Source organism: Solanum verrucosum, unplaced genomic scaffold (genome assembly GCF_900185275.1).
Source record: "Solanum verrucosum unplaced genomic scaffold, falcon-dt-bn FXZP01000041.1, whole genome shotgun sequence".
NCBI lineage: Eukaryota > Viridiplantae > Streptophyta > Magnoliopsida > Solanales > Solanaceae > Solanum > Solanum verrucosum.
In genome coordinates, this window is record NW_026020250.1 from 716,217 (window position 1) to 731,999 (window position 15,783).

The 15,783-nt window shown below is 35.4% G+C and overlaps 2 protein-coding genes across 3 annotated transcripts in view; both read right to left on the reverse strand.

Moving 5' to 3' along the window:
- LOC125833069 (uncharacterized) overlaps positions 1-15,783 on the reverse strand; it is a 1,066,246-nt gene that overhangs the window by 693,464 nt on the left and 356,999 nt on the right. The window lies entirely within an intron of this gene.
- On the reverse strand, positions 10,486-14,638 carry LOC125833080 (receptor-like protein 19). The gene is made up of 9 exons (XM_049512231.1): positions 14,466-14,638; positions 14,335-14,383; positions 14,084-14,214; positions 13,886-13,998; positions 13,673-13,785; positions 11,440-11,538; positions 11,168-11,236; positions 11,017-11,076; positions 10,486-10,905 (listed from the first exon to the last, which is right to left on the reverse strand). Exons 1-9 carry the CDS (start codon positions 14,636-14,638, stop codon positions 10,486-10,488), a joined length of 1,227 nt encoding a protein of 408 aa, XP_049368188.1.

Sequence of the window (15,783 nt, forward strand, 5' to 3'; positions counted from 1 at the left end):
CACCCTAAAAGTCAATAACTAAAAGCATTTTGGTATTTTATTTATTCCCTCAAAGCAATAAAAGACGGTAGCCATTAGAGCCGTTGCCCTCCTCCAGAATCATTGATTCACCGCTTACAGAGCCACCATAGCCACCTTATTCACCGCCACCTGACCGATAGTTGTTATCAATGACGCAAGAAAGCTCAAAGTTGAATCCTTGAAAATTTTATTGTTGCCCAAGCTCAGAATTTCAAGTTAATTTAAGTTACCTAGTGATTCAGGAATTGGACCTGTGAAACTGTTGCCTGAGAGATCAAGCACTCTGAGTCTTGAAGAATTTGAGATTGAAGCAGAAATAAAATCACTTAAATTGTTTTCTCCACAAAGAAATTCTTCTAGGATTGGCGTTCCATGGCCTAGATCTGGAGGAAGAGTACCTGAAAGCTTGTTTAGGTGAAGTCCTAGGAGCTGCAGTGCTGACATGTTGAAAATACTTGCAGGGACAGAACCAGTAAACTTATTATGAGATAAATCCAGCCGCTGTAGTTTCTTAAGATTACCTATCTCCACTGGTATCTAGCTTGTCAATTTGAGGAAATATATGAGTACAAGTTTGGTGAAGAGAGAAAAGGAGGAAAGTTTTATCTCTTGTAAGGAATTACCTTCCAAATGCAGAGCTGGGATAGATAATTTTGTAGGAAGTGTTAAGTTCGCGAGCTCTCTTGGTAAAGTTCCAATAAACTCATTGAATGACAATGCCAAGACTTGAAGCTTTCTGCATTTCTCCAGGTTTGGTGGAATAACTCCATCTAGGGAGTTCATTGAGAGGTGAAGCCCTTCCAAGTTTAGAAGATGATCTCATATAGTTCTTGGAAGCTTTCCAGTAAGATTGTTACCGGTAAGAGCAGTCACTTGCACTGTAGTAATGTTAAAGATCGATGGTGGTATAGAGCCAGTAAGCTGATTATATTGCAGGTCTAGGACAGTCAAGTAACGAAGATCACCGATTTCTCGAGGGATCTCTCCATCGAGAAAATTTCTCTGTATTCTCAACACTTCCAGCTTTGTTAGATTGGAAAAGGAAGTTGGAATTTTCCCCAAAAATTGGTTGCTCGATAGGTACACAAAACGTAGATTTGGCAACAAACTGAAAAATGACGGAATGGCTCCGCTGAAGTTATTGCTTGTGACATTAATCAATTTCAACCTCCGCAAATGAGCCAACTCTTCTGGAAAACCCCCGTGGAAAGTGTTGTCACTGATGTCAAGGGAGATGAGAAATGACAGGTTTCCAAGATGTGGAGGAATTGTACCGTGAAGTTGCATGCTAGAAATGTCTAAAGCAGTAACTCTATGGTGACAGGAGCTGCAAGTGATTCCGATCCATGTGCAAATTGGGGTTGAAGAAGACCAGTTGCTTGGTAAGATGTTGTTAGGATGAGAAGAAATGTGAGATCTCAAGGCAAGAAGAGCGGCCTCATCAATGCTAATATTAGGAACAGTAGCAAGTGATGTATGGCCATGGAGTAGAATGAAAACTTCAAGAGTGATTGCAACTTCTGCCCATAACTACAATTGATAATGCAAAAACAATGATCTTACAAAATTTATACTATTTTTAGTTTTTGAGTAGCACAAGTTGTATTGTGACCAGGTCTCTGTCTATTTTTCTTCTGTGGGGCATGAACTGGAATAGACATTAGTGCAGTTTAGTGAATGTAGGAGGCAGTTTCCATGGTGTCTCATTTTTCCTTTTTTTTTCAACAAAGATGTTGATGTTTTAGATAGTACAAGTTAGCATTCTTTGTTACACACCAATCGTCAAATGCAAATGCAATTATAGGAGAGAGGTATCCCTTTGGCTTGACTTCAATATGTATGGTGTGTCCTTGAAACGTTAATTAGTTGCCACGTTTCGGCATAAATATGAGATCGGTTGCCACGTTCCGGCATAAATATGGGATCGGTTGCCACGTTCTGGCATAAACATTGGATCGGGTACCACGAACCGGTACTCTAACAGTTTGGGTTTGGGTTTCATGAGAGGACCATTGAATTGGGTTCCGTGAGAGGACCATTGAATTGTGTTGTGTATCTACTTGTGATGATTACGTTCATATCTAATGGTGATTGAGGTTGAAAGACTGTTTGTTGCTCTAAAATGATAACCAATGGGTATTGTTGAGAACGCGATTGCTTGAAATGTCAATCACGGCGTTTGGCTTGACTTCGATATGTATATACATTAGTTAAATATGCAATTGATAAATCAAGCAGTGAATAATTGTCAAGATGATTGATGAGTCCAAGAAAATGATGACAGAAGAACAAAAATGAAGTCAACTTTGAAGTCCTTTCAAAAGCAAATAATTTCGTAAAATTCTTAAAAGAAGAAGATTCCTCTGATTCATTCTATATATAATTGATTTAGTATCTTCTACTCAAATTAAGACGTGGATTAAGGATTTATCACGGGTCAGTTAAGATTCAGCAAATTTGGATAACTAAGATTGCCTATTTTAACCTTCATCTTCAACTAAGACAGACAAGAACTTGCATTTTGTAAGTGAAGTGTTATCAATTTTTTTGCCACCATTAGTCAGATTACCACAAAAAAAAAAAAAAAAAAGAAGAAAAAAAGTCAGATTACCACTGCTAATTACCTAGGCAAAATAAAGACACAAAAGATTACCACTGTTAAGAAAGTGCAAACTTTCCATGCTTTCTCCCTTTCTGTTTTACGAAAACAACTACACTTTAATAAACTTGCATCACACATTATTACATGCCTCTTTTGTTCTTTTATATATAACGTAACCATCTTGTATCCAGGACACACCAGCCTGAGTAATCCAGATTCGCATCTTGGAGGACCTTTGTAAGGGTTTAACTGTCCATTTTCACGCTTGAGTTAAGGGTGGAGGGATCTCATCTATCCCACAACACCCTTGTGGTGGTTGATATATATCACATACCTCTTGGCGCCACTGCATGATAGCACATTATTAATTACTGTACTTCTGTCCTCTTTTATATAAAACACCAATGTTTTTCGACATATTGCTATTCAGATCTTGTTTGGCAAGTTATCATCCAAGAATGGAGAACCAAACTTTCTACCATAATGTGGTAGTCTAAAGAACCTGTTCTCTCGACATATTTCCAGTCGAACTAACTAGAATTGAAAAAGGATAGATTTGTTTATCCTTTGTTGCCATGTAAAGTGATTTTGATGTATTAACTCATGTTATAGATTCTCTTGAGGGATTTAGAGATCCATTTCTCTTTGTTGTTGAGATCTTTTTGTCTGTTTGTTTCCCTTTGATTTCACAGGCAATTACTAAGTTTTAATCCAATGTTTGGTAGAACAAAAATTAATAATCTGTACTGAACAAACTAACCTCCCCTCAGTTACTGTAAAAGCTAAGTAATAATAAATCAGACATAAGATTTTATGAAAATAAATTAAATTAGATCATTTAAAATCATTCGAGACGGGCTAATAAACTTCACAAATACGTAGCATTTTTTTTTCCTTTCCTTTTACCAGATACATTGCTATTCAAAGAGATTAAAAAGAAAGTCCCTTTTCAATCAAATCGAGTTCCATTCAATTCTTTCGTAAACAAATTAGCTAGTTGCTTTCATGTCTTCACGTAGCTAGTGAAAATCAAGTTCTCCTGAATCTTCTCACGAATAAAATGGCAATCAACCTCAATATGTTTAGTTCTTTCGTGATATACTGGATTTGAGGCAATATGAAGAGCAACTTGATTATCACACCAAAGTTTTGTTGGGGTATGATGCTTCAACCCAATCATATCATATATATATATATATATATATATATATAAGAGAACTTTAGGCCCGCCTATGTGGCGCCACCACAAACCAGAATTCCCTTTTAATTTATTTATTTACAAAATTAGCCTTCCCTTTCATGAAAAGTTGTGACTTTTATGAAAAGTTGCGACTTTAATGAAGAGTTGTGACTTTTATAAAAAGTTTTGACTTTTATGAAAAGTTGCGACTTTAATGAAGAGTTGCGACTTTTATGAAAAATTATGACATTTCTGAAGGGTTGCAACTTTTCCAAATAGTTGTAACCTTTCTGATAAGGTACAATAAACATTTGTTCACACTACCATTTGTTGTCTATAAATAGAGGGATTTCCTCTCATTTTAACACAACGAAAATTCTGAACCTCCTCTTCTTCTTCTTCTTCTTCTTCTTCACAATTAAATATTTGTATACTTTGCTCATGTTAAGTGGTTCACTGACACTATTGCTTATGTTACAGATCCTAGTATGTATTTTTACAATCATTAATTTATAATTTATGCTTATGTTATTAAAGCTAAATGATAAGATGTAATAACTTTCATTTTCCTTTACATTAATTTAATGTATGTTACTACGTAATCTTGTATGCAAGATAATTTAGTGTTTTAGTTTTAAGTATTATTTTATACATTCTGTGATATAAAATCCCGCGCGAAGCGCGGGTAATTTTACTAGTATATATATATAAAAGAGAACCTTAGGCACGCCTACGTGGCGCCACCACAACTCAAAATTTCCTTTTAATTTATTTATTTACAAAACTAGCCTTCCCTTTTCATGAAAAGTTGTGAAATTTATGAAAAACTGTGACTTTTATGAAAAGTTGCAACTTTAATGAAAAGTTGCGACTTTTATGAAAAGTTGTGACTTTTATGAAGAGTTGTGACTTTTATGAAAAATTGTGACTTTAATGAAGAGTTGCGACTTTTATGAAAAGTTGTGACTTTTATTTCGGTTGTGACATTTCCGAAGGGTTGCAACTTTTTCAAATAGTTGTAACCTTTCCGATAAAGCACAATAAACAATTGTTCACACTACCCTTTGTTGTCTATAAATAGAGAGATTTCCTCTCTGTTTAAAACAACAAAAAATTTGAACCTCTTCTTCTTCTTCTTCTTCACAATTAAATATTTGTGTACTTTGGTCCTGTTGAGTGGCTCACTGACACCATTGCTTATGTTACAGATCCTGGTATGTATTTTTACAGTCATTTATTTATACTTATGTTATTAAGAATAAATGATAAGATGCAATAATTTCCATTTTCCTTTCATTATTTATGTTTGTTACTATGTAATCTTGTATGTAAGATAATATAGTGTTTTAGTTTTAGTGACTGATAGGTTTTAAGTATTATTTTATAAATTCCATGATATTAAAATCCCACGCGAAGCACAGATAATTTTACTAGTTTCAGATAAAAGATGATGTATCCACATAATCTCATATGTAGACTCTGACATAGATCTATACTCGGATTCTGCACTGGATCGAGATACAACACCTTGCTTCTTACTCCTCCATGATACTAGGTTGCCTCCAACAAAAACACAATAGCCTGTAGTAGATCTTCTATCAATCTTGGATCCAACCCAGTCAGCATCTGCAAAACACTCAATACGAGTATGACTGTGATTACTATACAATATGCCAAGTCCAGGGCCTCCTTTCAAGTAACATAGGATCTGTTCCAAAGCTTCCCAATGTTTGACCGTAGGTGCACTCATGAACTAGCTAACAACACTTATCGAAAAAGCAATATCCGGATGAGTCACAATAAGGTAGTTTAACTTCCCAACCAACCTTCTATATCTCTCTGGATCATCAAAAGGATCACCATCATCTTTCATAAGGTGCACATTGGGAACCATTGGAGTACTACTGGGTTTGGCTGCTAACTTTTCGGTATCTGCAAGCAGGTCAAAAATATACTTTCTCTAAGATAGAAAAATTCCCTTGTTGTTTCTGTTTACTTCTACTCCCAAAAAATATTTCAACGGACCCAAGTCCTTTGTATGAAACCTAGTATGCAAGAAAGTTTTAAGGGAAGAGATTCCCACATAATCACTTTCAGTGATGATAATGTCATTAACATATACAACAAGGAGGATAGTCCCAGATATTGATTGCCAGTAAAAGACTGAGTGATCACATTTGCTCATTTTCATCCTAAAATTCTGAACTACCTCACTAATTAACATGCCAAACAAGGACTCTGTTTCAATCCATACAAGGACTTCTTCAAATGACAGACTTTTCCATACCCCCCTGAGCAATAAAACCAGGTGGTTGCTCCATATACACTTCTTGAATATCACCATGAGGGAATGCATTCTTGATATCTAACTGATGTAAAGGCCAATTCTCAGAAGAAAATATAGAAATGAACAAACAGACAGATGTGAGTTTGGAAACCGGGGAGAATGTGTCTTAAATAATCTACCCCATATGTTTGAGCAGAGAAAATGATCAAAATAGTCCTTAATGTATGGACTTAGATTGATTTGGTCCTTTATATATGCAGCTTATGGAAAAGATCATTTATGTATGTTAAAAGCTTATCAATTTAGTCATTCACCCTAAAATCTAACCAACTCTGTCAAATTAAACAATGATGTGCAACTCATGTGACATACAAAAACTTTATACAAAACCTCCGTCATCAGTTCCAAAGGGTGATTGCGGCACTGCAAAACGCCTCATTTGAGAAGAGAGATATGGCAAGAGATAGTTGTCTGTTGGTGTTGTTGTTGGCGGTGCAGTTGGTGGCGTTGTTGGTGCTGGAACTTATGAGGCTATAAGTTTCAAGGTGTCTAGACTCTTGAAAATCAGATATATTGGACAAACTACTTTGAGAAGAGCAACAATTTTTGGTTTCTTCTTAGGTGCTGGAAGCTTGATACATTGTGGAAAGTTTTACTAAGCATATATTTTGCTAGTCGTGTGGAATTGAATTGAATTGTTGCTATCTAAATAATGTGCGTCTGCAATTCCAATATATTTGAGTTTAGTAATGATAATTGGTAATTCAAAAAAAAAATGTTTCAAAGGGTGAAAACTCTAGTCTTTCCAACAAAAAATCCTTTTTCTTGTAAAATCAATTGACACAAGTTTTTCCATTATTGAACGATGTTAATCCAAAAGAAACTCCATGGAATCGAGCCTATGTTATGGTAAGAATCTATCTTGCTTTTAGTCGAGACATTGCTATCATTGGAATGTTGTGACAGAAATTGGAGTATTACTATCTCTTGAATGATCAATACAAGAGGATGTGAAGTTAAGGCAAGAGTAGAAGTACACTTGGCTAAGCAACTACATGATATTGTTTAATTTCACAAATTTTTCCTTGTGTCGTTAGGTTTTTAGGGTGAAAGACTAAAATTGATAAGCTTTTAGCATACATAAAGGACCTTTTCCATAAGCTGCATATATGAGGGATCAAATCAATTTAAGTCCATACATTAAGGACTATTTTGATCATTATCTTTGTTTGAGCATACCCTTTAGCTACAAGTCTGGCTTTAAGTCTCGCTATAGATCCATCTGGGTTAACTTTAACTGTGAAGACCCATTTACATCCCACCGATTTCTTTCCCTTGGGTAAATCCACTAAATCACAAGTGTGGTTTTCCTCTAAGGCATGTATTTCATCAAGCATTGCATCAGACCACCCATGATGATTCAAGGCCTCTTTCATTGTTTTGGGTACATAAACAGAGTTTAGAGAAGCAATCAAAGATCTATACATAGAGGATAAGTGGCCATATGAAACAAAATTTCTAATGGAATATGAGGATTTGCAACTACGTGTACCTTTGTGAAGAGCAATTGGGAGGTCAAGATCTTGTGGAGGATCGGAAGAATGAGGATCTGATGACAAAGGAACTGGTGCAGGACATATATCATTAGCCTCTCGCCTCCTTGAGTAAACTTGAACAATTAGCGGTCTTGCCACATCAGACGGAGAAAGAGCTTCTGAAACAATAGTCGATTGATCCTCAATAGAAGAACTGAGAGATGGAGGGACAACATCTGATTCTTTCACGGGTGACCTGATAGATTAGCCACTCATCTTCCTCCCCCTGACTTGTAGAAATTGGAGGTGCATACAAGAATGGTGTAGTCTCTGAAAATACCACATCGGTTGACACCAAATATTTGCCAAGTTCGACAGAATAAAACTGATACCCACCCCTTTTGGAGGCGAGAATAGCCCAGAAACACACACTTCAATGCCTTAGGATCCAACTTGGTAACAGATAGTCGAACATCTCGAACATAGCATGTGCTTCCAAATATCTTAGGTTCAATCAGAAATAGAGACTTGTTTGAAAACATAACATTGTAGGGCACATTACCAACAAGCACAATAGATGGCATGCGATTAATCAGAAAACAAATTGTAGAGACTGCATCTACCCAAAATTATTTAGGAACCTTCATTTGGAACAAAAGTGCTCGAGCCGTCTTAAGTAAGTGTCTATTCTTCCTCTCAACAACTCCATTTTTAGAAGGTGTATCGACACATGAAGACTGATGGAGAATACCATGTGTCTCATATATGACTGAAATAATTCCGACATACATTTTTTAGCATTGTCACTCCTCAGAATACGTACTGAAGCTAACTTCAACACAGAAGGCACAAAAGTGAGTAAATACTTCCGAGCGACTCTTCATAAAATAAATTCAAGTCATCCGAGAATAATCATCCACAAAAGTAACAAAGTACTTATGCCTAGTTTTGGAAACAACAGGACACGTTCCCCAAACATCAGAATGAACTAACTCAAAAGGTGACTCAACTCACTTACTAACCCTTGGACTTAATGAGTTGCAATAATGTTTTCCAAATCGACATGACTCACATTCTAATGAAGAAATATTCTGGAATTGAGGACACAACTTCTTTAATAGAGGTAGAGAAGGATGTCCCGATCGACAATGTGCTTCAAATGGAGACACAACACTAGAGCAGGCAACAAACCAAGGCTCCCATTCATCAAAGATGTATAGATCGTCAGATACATGTCCTTTACCAATAACCTGATTCGTCTTAAGATCACGAAACAAATAATGATCGGGAAAGAACAAAATATAACAATTAAGGTCTCTGGTAACTTTGCTAACAGAAATCAAATTAAAGGCCAATTTTGGTAGGCTTAATACAGATGACAGAGTAATAAAAGAGGTTGGTTTAACCGTCCCATATCCAACACTGTTACAAGTTGATCCATCAGCTACGGTAACCAGAGAGGGTTATTTGTGTGCTTGAAAGAAAGAAAAAATATTAGTATTATCTGTCATGTGATTTGTGGCACCTGAAACAATCACCTATTTATTTGAAGAGGTGATAAGACATGTTTTATTTGATTCAACAAAGGAATTAACTGAAGTGGATTCCTTCGAGATTTTCTGGTATTGAGAGAATTTAGCAAACTCCTCCTCTGAAATTAGGACCATTTTGTCAGATAATGGACTACAAGCACCAACAACTTTAGACCTTTCAATTCTCTCATTATAGTCGGTCATTTTCCCAACAAGTCTAACCAGATTATATCATAAAATCAGACAATACCCAAGATAGACAATAACCTATTTTGAAACTATAAACAAAGTAATTGTTCTTCCCTACACCAATTCCACTCAAGACTAGCTATCCAACTAATCAAAGACCTAAAAATAACTCCTGATAAATCAGAAAATCATCAAATAAAGATCCAAGTGAAAGTGTTGATTGAAGAGCAAAACTTGATGATGCTACAACAAAATCCCAATGCTAAAAATTGTAAGACACGAGTGAAATTGTAACGTCAAATATTAGCAGAAATTGCTAGAAAAAAGATGTTAACATACTACCAGATGCTGCCCGACACAGAGAGACCACTAGATTATTGGCCAGAATTGGGAAAATCTCTCAAATCGTTGTCTACTGAACAAACAACCACCAAATCCTTGCAGGAAATGTCACTGCAACATTGGAACAACAAGCAAATTGAATTTCTGATGCTGCACCACTACTGCAGTCTCACTGGAAAGAGTACTGATGGAACGTGAGGCTCACACGAGTAACTTCTAGCCATCGAGATCTAGGGATTTAAGATCGTGGGAAGTATCTTCTTCTGAAGTGGGTGGTGAAAGAAATTTTAGAACTCTCAATCACTTCCGGTGAACTATAGTTGATTCCGGCGAGGTCACAGTGACTTCCGGCGAAGAGAAAATACCAACTCAGACATTGGCTCTGATACCATGTAATTCATAACCTATTGAGAATAACTTGTATATTACTCAAAGAGAACAATGGTATAAATACATGGAGAGAATAAGCTAACTATGGTAACTAAATATTCTAATCCCTAAGAATCAGCTCTATTATCTATCAATATTATTATACAAATTTATGTAACATATATAAAAATTCTTATTGTAGATTCTCTTGGGGGGGAGGGGGGGATTGAAAGATCACGCTAAAGTATCATCCGTCAGAGGATTGGATTAGATTCGACCAAATTTTTTTGTCATATATTTCTCATTTTCAACTTTCATATATCATTAAAACTACATATATATCAAGAAATGAGTTGCTCCATACAATCCTGAATAAACACACTTAAATACTTTAGCAAAATTGAAAGTTTAATGTAATAGGCATAGTATCAAATAGCATACAAGAGTAGCCGGTCCAATTCCACCAAGTGCCAACTACTGACAAACCGGAGCCTAATCTTTTTCAGTGTTGAAAGAGCATTTTCGATACTAATTCTTGCATCGGGTGTCACGAAAGTGCAGCTCAAAGCTAATTCCATGATAGACAACAAGCACTGCATCTTTGCATCAACTTTCTCATCCCGTGGCTGTACCAGATTAGAATCCACCACCTTACGAATTTCACCTGGAAAAGAATCACTAACCCAACGTTGTATGGTCAAGTCTCCGATAAATATTTCATCACCTGGTCTTGTTCTTGTAAACATCTCCATCGTCAGGATGCCAAAATTATAAACATCACAACTTGTGGATACAATTCCATTTTGTCCATACTCTGAAATAATAGTGAAAAAGATTATAAAAGTTTCCTAGTTAAAATGGAATATGCAAAAAACATAGAAAATCCATTTATATGTAGGGGGAAGAATTGTTTTGAGTATTTAAACGATATGAGAAAACTTTGAAAAGTTGTACTATACCTGGAGCAATATATCCAATGGTTGCAATTGTTGTTGTTTAAACAAAAGCCTCCCCTGCACCTAACAATTTTGAAATGCCAAAATCACTGACATGACCAGCCATTTCTTGATCTAGCAAGACATTGCTTGGCTTCAAGTCACATTAATGCACCACAGCTGTTGAATGACCTTTGTTGAGATAGTCCATTGCAGATGCAACATCTATCACTATATCTAATCTCTACAGTAAGTTCAAGAATAAGTTATGAGAATATAACCATTTATCAAGTGTCCCATTAGGCATGTATTCCAACACTAGGGCTTTGAAATCAAGGTTGGAGCAGCTGGTGATGACTTTGGTCAAATTTTTGTGGCGAAGGTTTTGGAGTATCTCATATTCTATGTCAAAACTTCTGAATGCACGTCCAATTGCACATTGAATACCTTTGCTGCAAAAAGGGTACCATATTTAAGTATCCCTTTGTAGACCTTGCTGAAACTCCCATTACCAAGCAAGTTGGTTTCGTTGAATCCTTTTGTTGCCTGTTCAATTTTATAATAGGAAATTCTTTCATGCTCTTTTAACGGAGACACATTTGTTTGACCTGTATTCTTTTTTGTTTTTAGCAATCTTACAAATACACATGCAAGGGCTAATACAAGAAGTAACAGACCCACTCCCAAACTGGTGTACAAAACTAAGTTAGCCTTTTTCCTCTTGGATGACACATGTTGTCACATTAAACTTGGCATCACCACATAGTGCATCATTAGACAAGAAGGATTGACCTGTGGCATTTGAAAAAGGACCACCAATGGGAATCTCTCCAATTACTTTATTGAATGAAAAGTTCAAGTATTTGAGAGACACTAGAGTTTTTAATGACTTTGGAATTTCACCAACAAGATTATTATAGCACAAATCTAAGAATTCCAATGCCAACATTTTGCCAAATGAATCTGGAATAGGCCCATCTAGTCTATTATGTTCCAGAGAATGATACATCAATTTATCTATACCCCCTAGAGTGCTAGGAATCATTTTTTGACAAATCAATGATTGTTGCCACCTGTAAATTTCCAATTTCAAATTAATAAATTGGATGAAACATTAAATTCTAAAAGATCTTTAAGGCTCCCCAAGCTTTCTGGTAATCTAGAATCCAGCCTGTTGTAATCTAGATGAAGTATCCTCAAACTGGTAAATTTTCCTAAGCATGGTGGCACGGAACTAGAAAATTTATTTCGTGACAAGTCCAATGCACCAAGATTCTGTAAACTGCACATATATATCATCTGGTATGGGTCCTTCTATCTTGTTTCTATCTAGATAAAGTTCTTGAAGGCTCTACATGCCTTGGATGGTATTTGGAATACATCCGGTGAACTCATTGTTAGATAGACTCATCTTTGTCAAACCAGTAAGGTTACCAATTTCTTCGGAAATCATGCCCTTAAGTTTACAACCATCAAGGAGTTGGAGAAATTACCAACAAATGCTGGAAAAATGGCATCCAACAGATTATTATAGAACCCGAGATTTTTTCAATGATGCAAGGATGCTTAATGTTGAATCGCTGATAAAACTACTGTCTCCCAAGTTTAGAGCCTCAAGGTATTCTAAATTACCTAGTGCTTTAGGAATTGGACTTGTGAAATTGTTGAGGGAGAGATCAACCATTTTGAGTCTCGAAGAATTTGAGATTGAATATGTTGGGTTTTAGCAAGGTGTGAATGGAAATAAGAAGAGAAAATGGAAAATGTGGGGGAACCAATTTTGGAGGGAAAATGAAAAGTCATTGCAAATTGCAAATGAAAAGTCATTTCTCTCATATTGGTAGAAGAAAGGAAAATTGTTGTCCTTATATTAGGAAACACTTCCTTTAGTTCTTAAAGGGTTAAGAAGAAGGTGCCCCTCGCGCCGTTGTCGCTGGCTCGCTCGCTCAGCTTTGTCTTTGGATTTGGCAATTGATTGATAATATTTTTGGACAAAATTTATTTAATCAATCTCATTAATTGATTTCCTTTCTCTTATAAATTAATTCAGAATGTTAGTTAATTAACAGAATTAATTTCGCGTAACAAAATTTAATTGAAATTTGCATGTAACGGTAAAAACGTTCTGAAGGGACTTGCTCCTTCCGAAAAGGCGTTACTCTTCCCAAAAAGACACAACGTTCTGGAAAGATACCATTGTCCGAACAGACGCGTTCCTTGCTGCAAATGGCTATAAATAAGAAGTTTTTTCCATTTTTCATTTACTGAAAATTTTTCCTCTCTGCCTACATTTTCTTACATAAACAAATTGTCGATCAATTGAGTCTGTGTGTGCTCTCGTTACTGTTCTTGCGTTCGCTAAAATTATTGAAGTTTTAGGTACCGCTACTTCTCTAATAGGTTAATCTGTTTTATCTTGGGAGGAATTAATCTGCAACCTCGGGTACTTGAGGGGATTAAATTTCTTAAGGAAACACAGTGGGTTCTGTGGACTTAGATTATTATTTCTGTTTGTTTCATCTATTTTCTGTTTCTATTTTGGGTAACCTTAATACAGGAGATAACAGAATCAGAGATAAAACCACTCAGATTAATTCCTCCACAGTAAAATTGTTCTCATTCCACGACCTAAATCAGAAGGTAGAGTACCTGAAAGCTTGTTTAGTGAAAGTACTAGGACCTGCACTACTGATATGTTGAAAATGCTTGCAGGGACCGAACCAGTAAACTCATTCTCGGTTAATCCCAGCTTCTGTAGTTTCTTAAGATTACCTAGCTCCACAGGTATCTTTCCTGTCAATTGTTTGAAATATATATATGAGTTACCAGTTTGGCTGAAGAGAGAAAGGATGAAATTTTTAGATATCTTGTAAGGAAATATCATATATACTACCTTCCAAGAGTTGTTGTCCAAAAAATAATGTTACAAGAGCCGTTAAGTTTTCTAGCTCTCTTGGTACAGTTCCAGTAAATTCATTGAACGACAATGACAATCTTTGAAGCTTTCTGCATTTTTCAAGGTTTGGTGGAACAACTCCATCTAAGGAGTTGCTTGAGTGTTGAAGCCCTTCCAAGTTTGGAAGATGGTCACATATAGTTGTTGGTAAGAGCAATCACTCGCATTGTCATAATGTTAAATATTGATGGTGGTCTAGGGCCAGTAAGCTGATTGAATTGCAGGTCTAGGACAGTCAAGTAACGAAGATCACCAAGGGATCTCTCCTACGAGAAAATTGGTTGCTCCAGAGGGATACATGTACAGTGTGTAGGTTTGGTAACAAACTCAAAAATGATGGAATGGCTCCGGTGAAGTTATTCCTTCTAACATTAATCAATTTCAACCTCTTCAAATGAGCCAACGTAACTCTGCTGGCAAATCTCCATACTGACCCTGAGGGAAACAAGAAATGAGAGGTTATGTGTGGAGGAATGGTACCATGAGGTTGCATGCTAGAAATGTTTAAAGCAGTGACTCGATGGTGGCGGGAGCTGCAAGTGATTCCAATCTAACTAAGATGTTGTTAGGATGAGAAGAAATGTGTGATTTCAGTGCAAAAAGAGCAGCTTCATCAGTAGCAAGTGAAGTTTGGTTATGAAGCAGAATGAAAACTGCAAGACCAAAGAGGACAATGCAACGTCTGCCCATAACTATGTCAAGAAGGTTTCTTTTAATTATATACCTCGTTGAGCTAAAACAAGAATTGATAATGCAAACCAATGATGTTTAGAAGACCTATTTAATTCTATCAAATTCATTTTATATACCTTACTATGGAGTGCTTTTTGGTTTAGACTTGAGAATGTGAACTTTTAGAACAACAAATTGTATGTGAAAACTGAAAAGTGCTCAATAGTCAAATATCCTGTAGCAGCATGCACTCAAGGCACTCAAAGTTTCATATTTTTCTTTTGTGGGACTTGAGGGGACAATTTTCTCTGTCACAGTGTTCATACCACACTCCAAATTCTCATTTAGAGTTTATATACCTCTCATTATAAAAATAACTCATATATATCCATATTGTTACACAAATAACTCACATATATCCTTTTCCTCTAGCGAAGTAAAAAATCAATTTTAAATTTATTTTTTAAAAAATATATTCATGTAAAAGTATATTTGATACTTCTCACACATATTTTTTTTGGTTTTTTTTTTATTTAGCGGCTAATTTGAATCTATCATTTTGATGGTAAAATTTATTTTTCACTAAGTTTCTTATAAAATTTATCATATATAACCCCAAATATTTTTTACAAATATAAAAAATAAAATACAATATATCCAAAAAACTAATTAATTTTAAATATTTTTCTTACTTTTTTCTCTTTTTTTCATGCACATTTTTTTCCTCATATTTCTCCACTAAAGAATGAAATAAAAGAAGAATAAAAAACTGAAATAATGATAATTAAAAATATAAAAAAAATGTGTGTAAAAAGGATCATTTATACCCCTACATAATTTTTTTAAAATAAAAAAATACATTTAAAATTATATTTTAATTCCATTAGATTAAAGGCTATATATGAGCCACTTTTGTAGCGGTAGGGGTATACATTAGCTATTCGTGTAACAGTAAGGGTATATGTGACCCACTAGTGTAAAAGGTAGGGGAATATGTGAGCCACTTTTGTAACAAGTGGTATATCACCTCTAAATACCAAAGTGAGGGGTATATCATGCCCTTTTCCATATTACAAATATGGATACTAATAAAATCTATATATATATATATATATATATATATATATATATATATATAAAGAAACATAGACATGATGATGTGG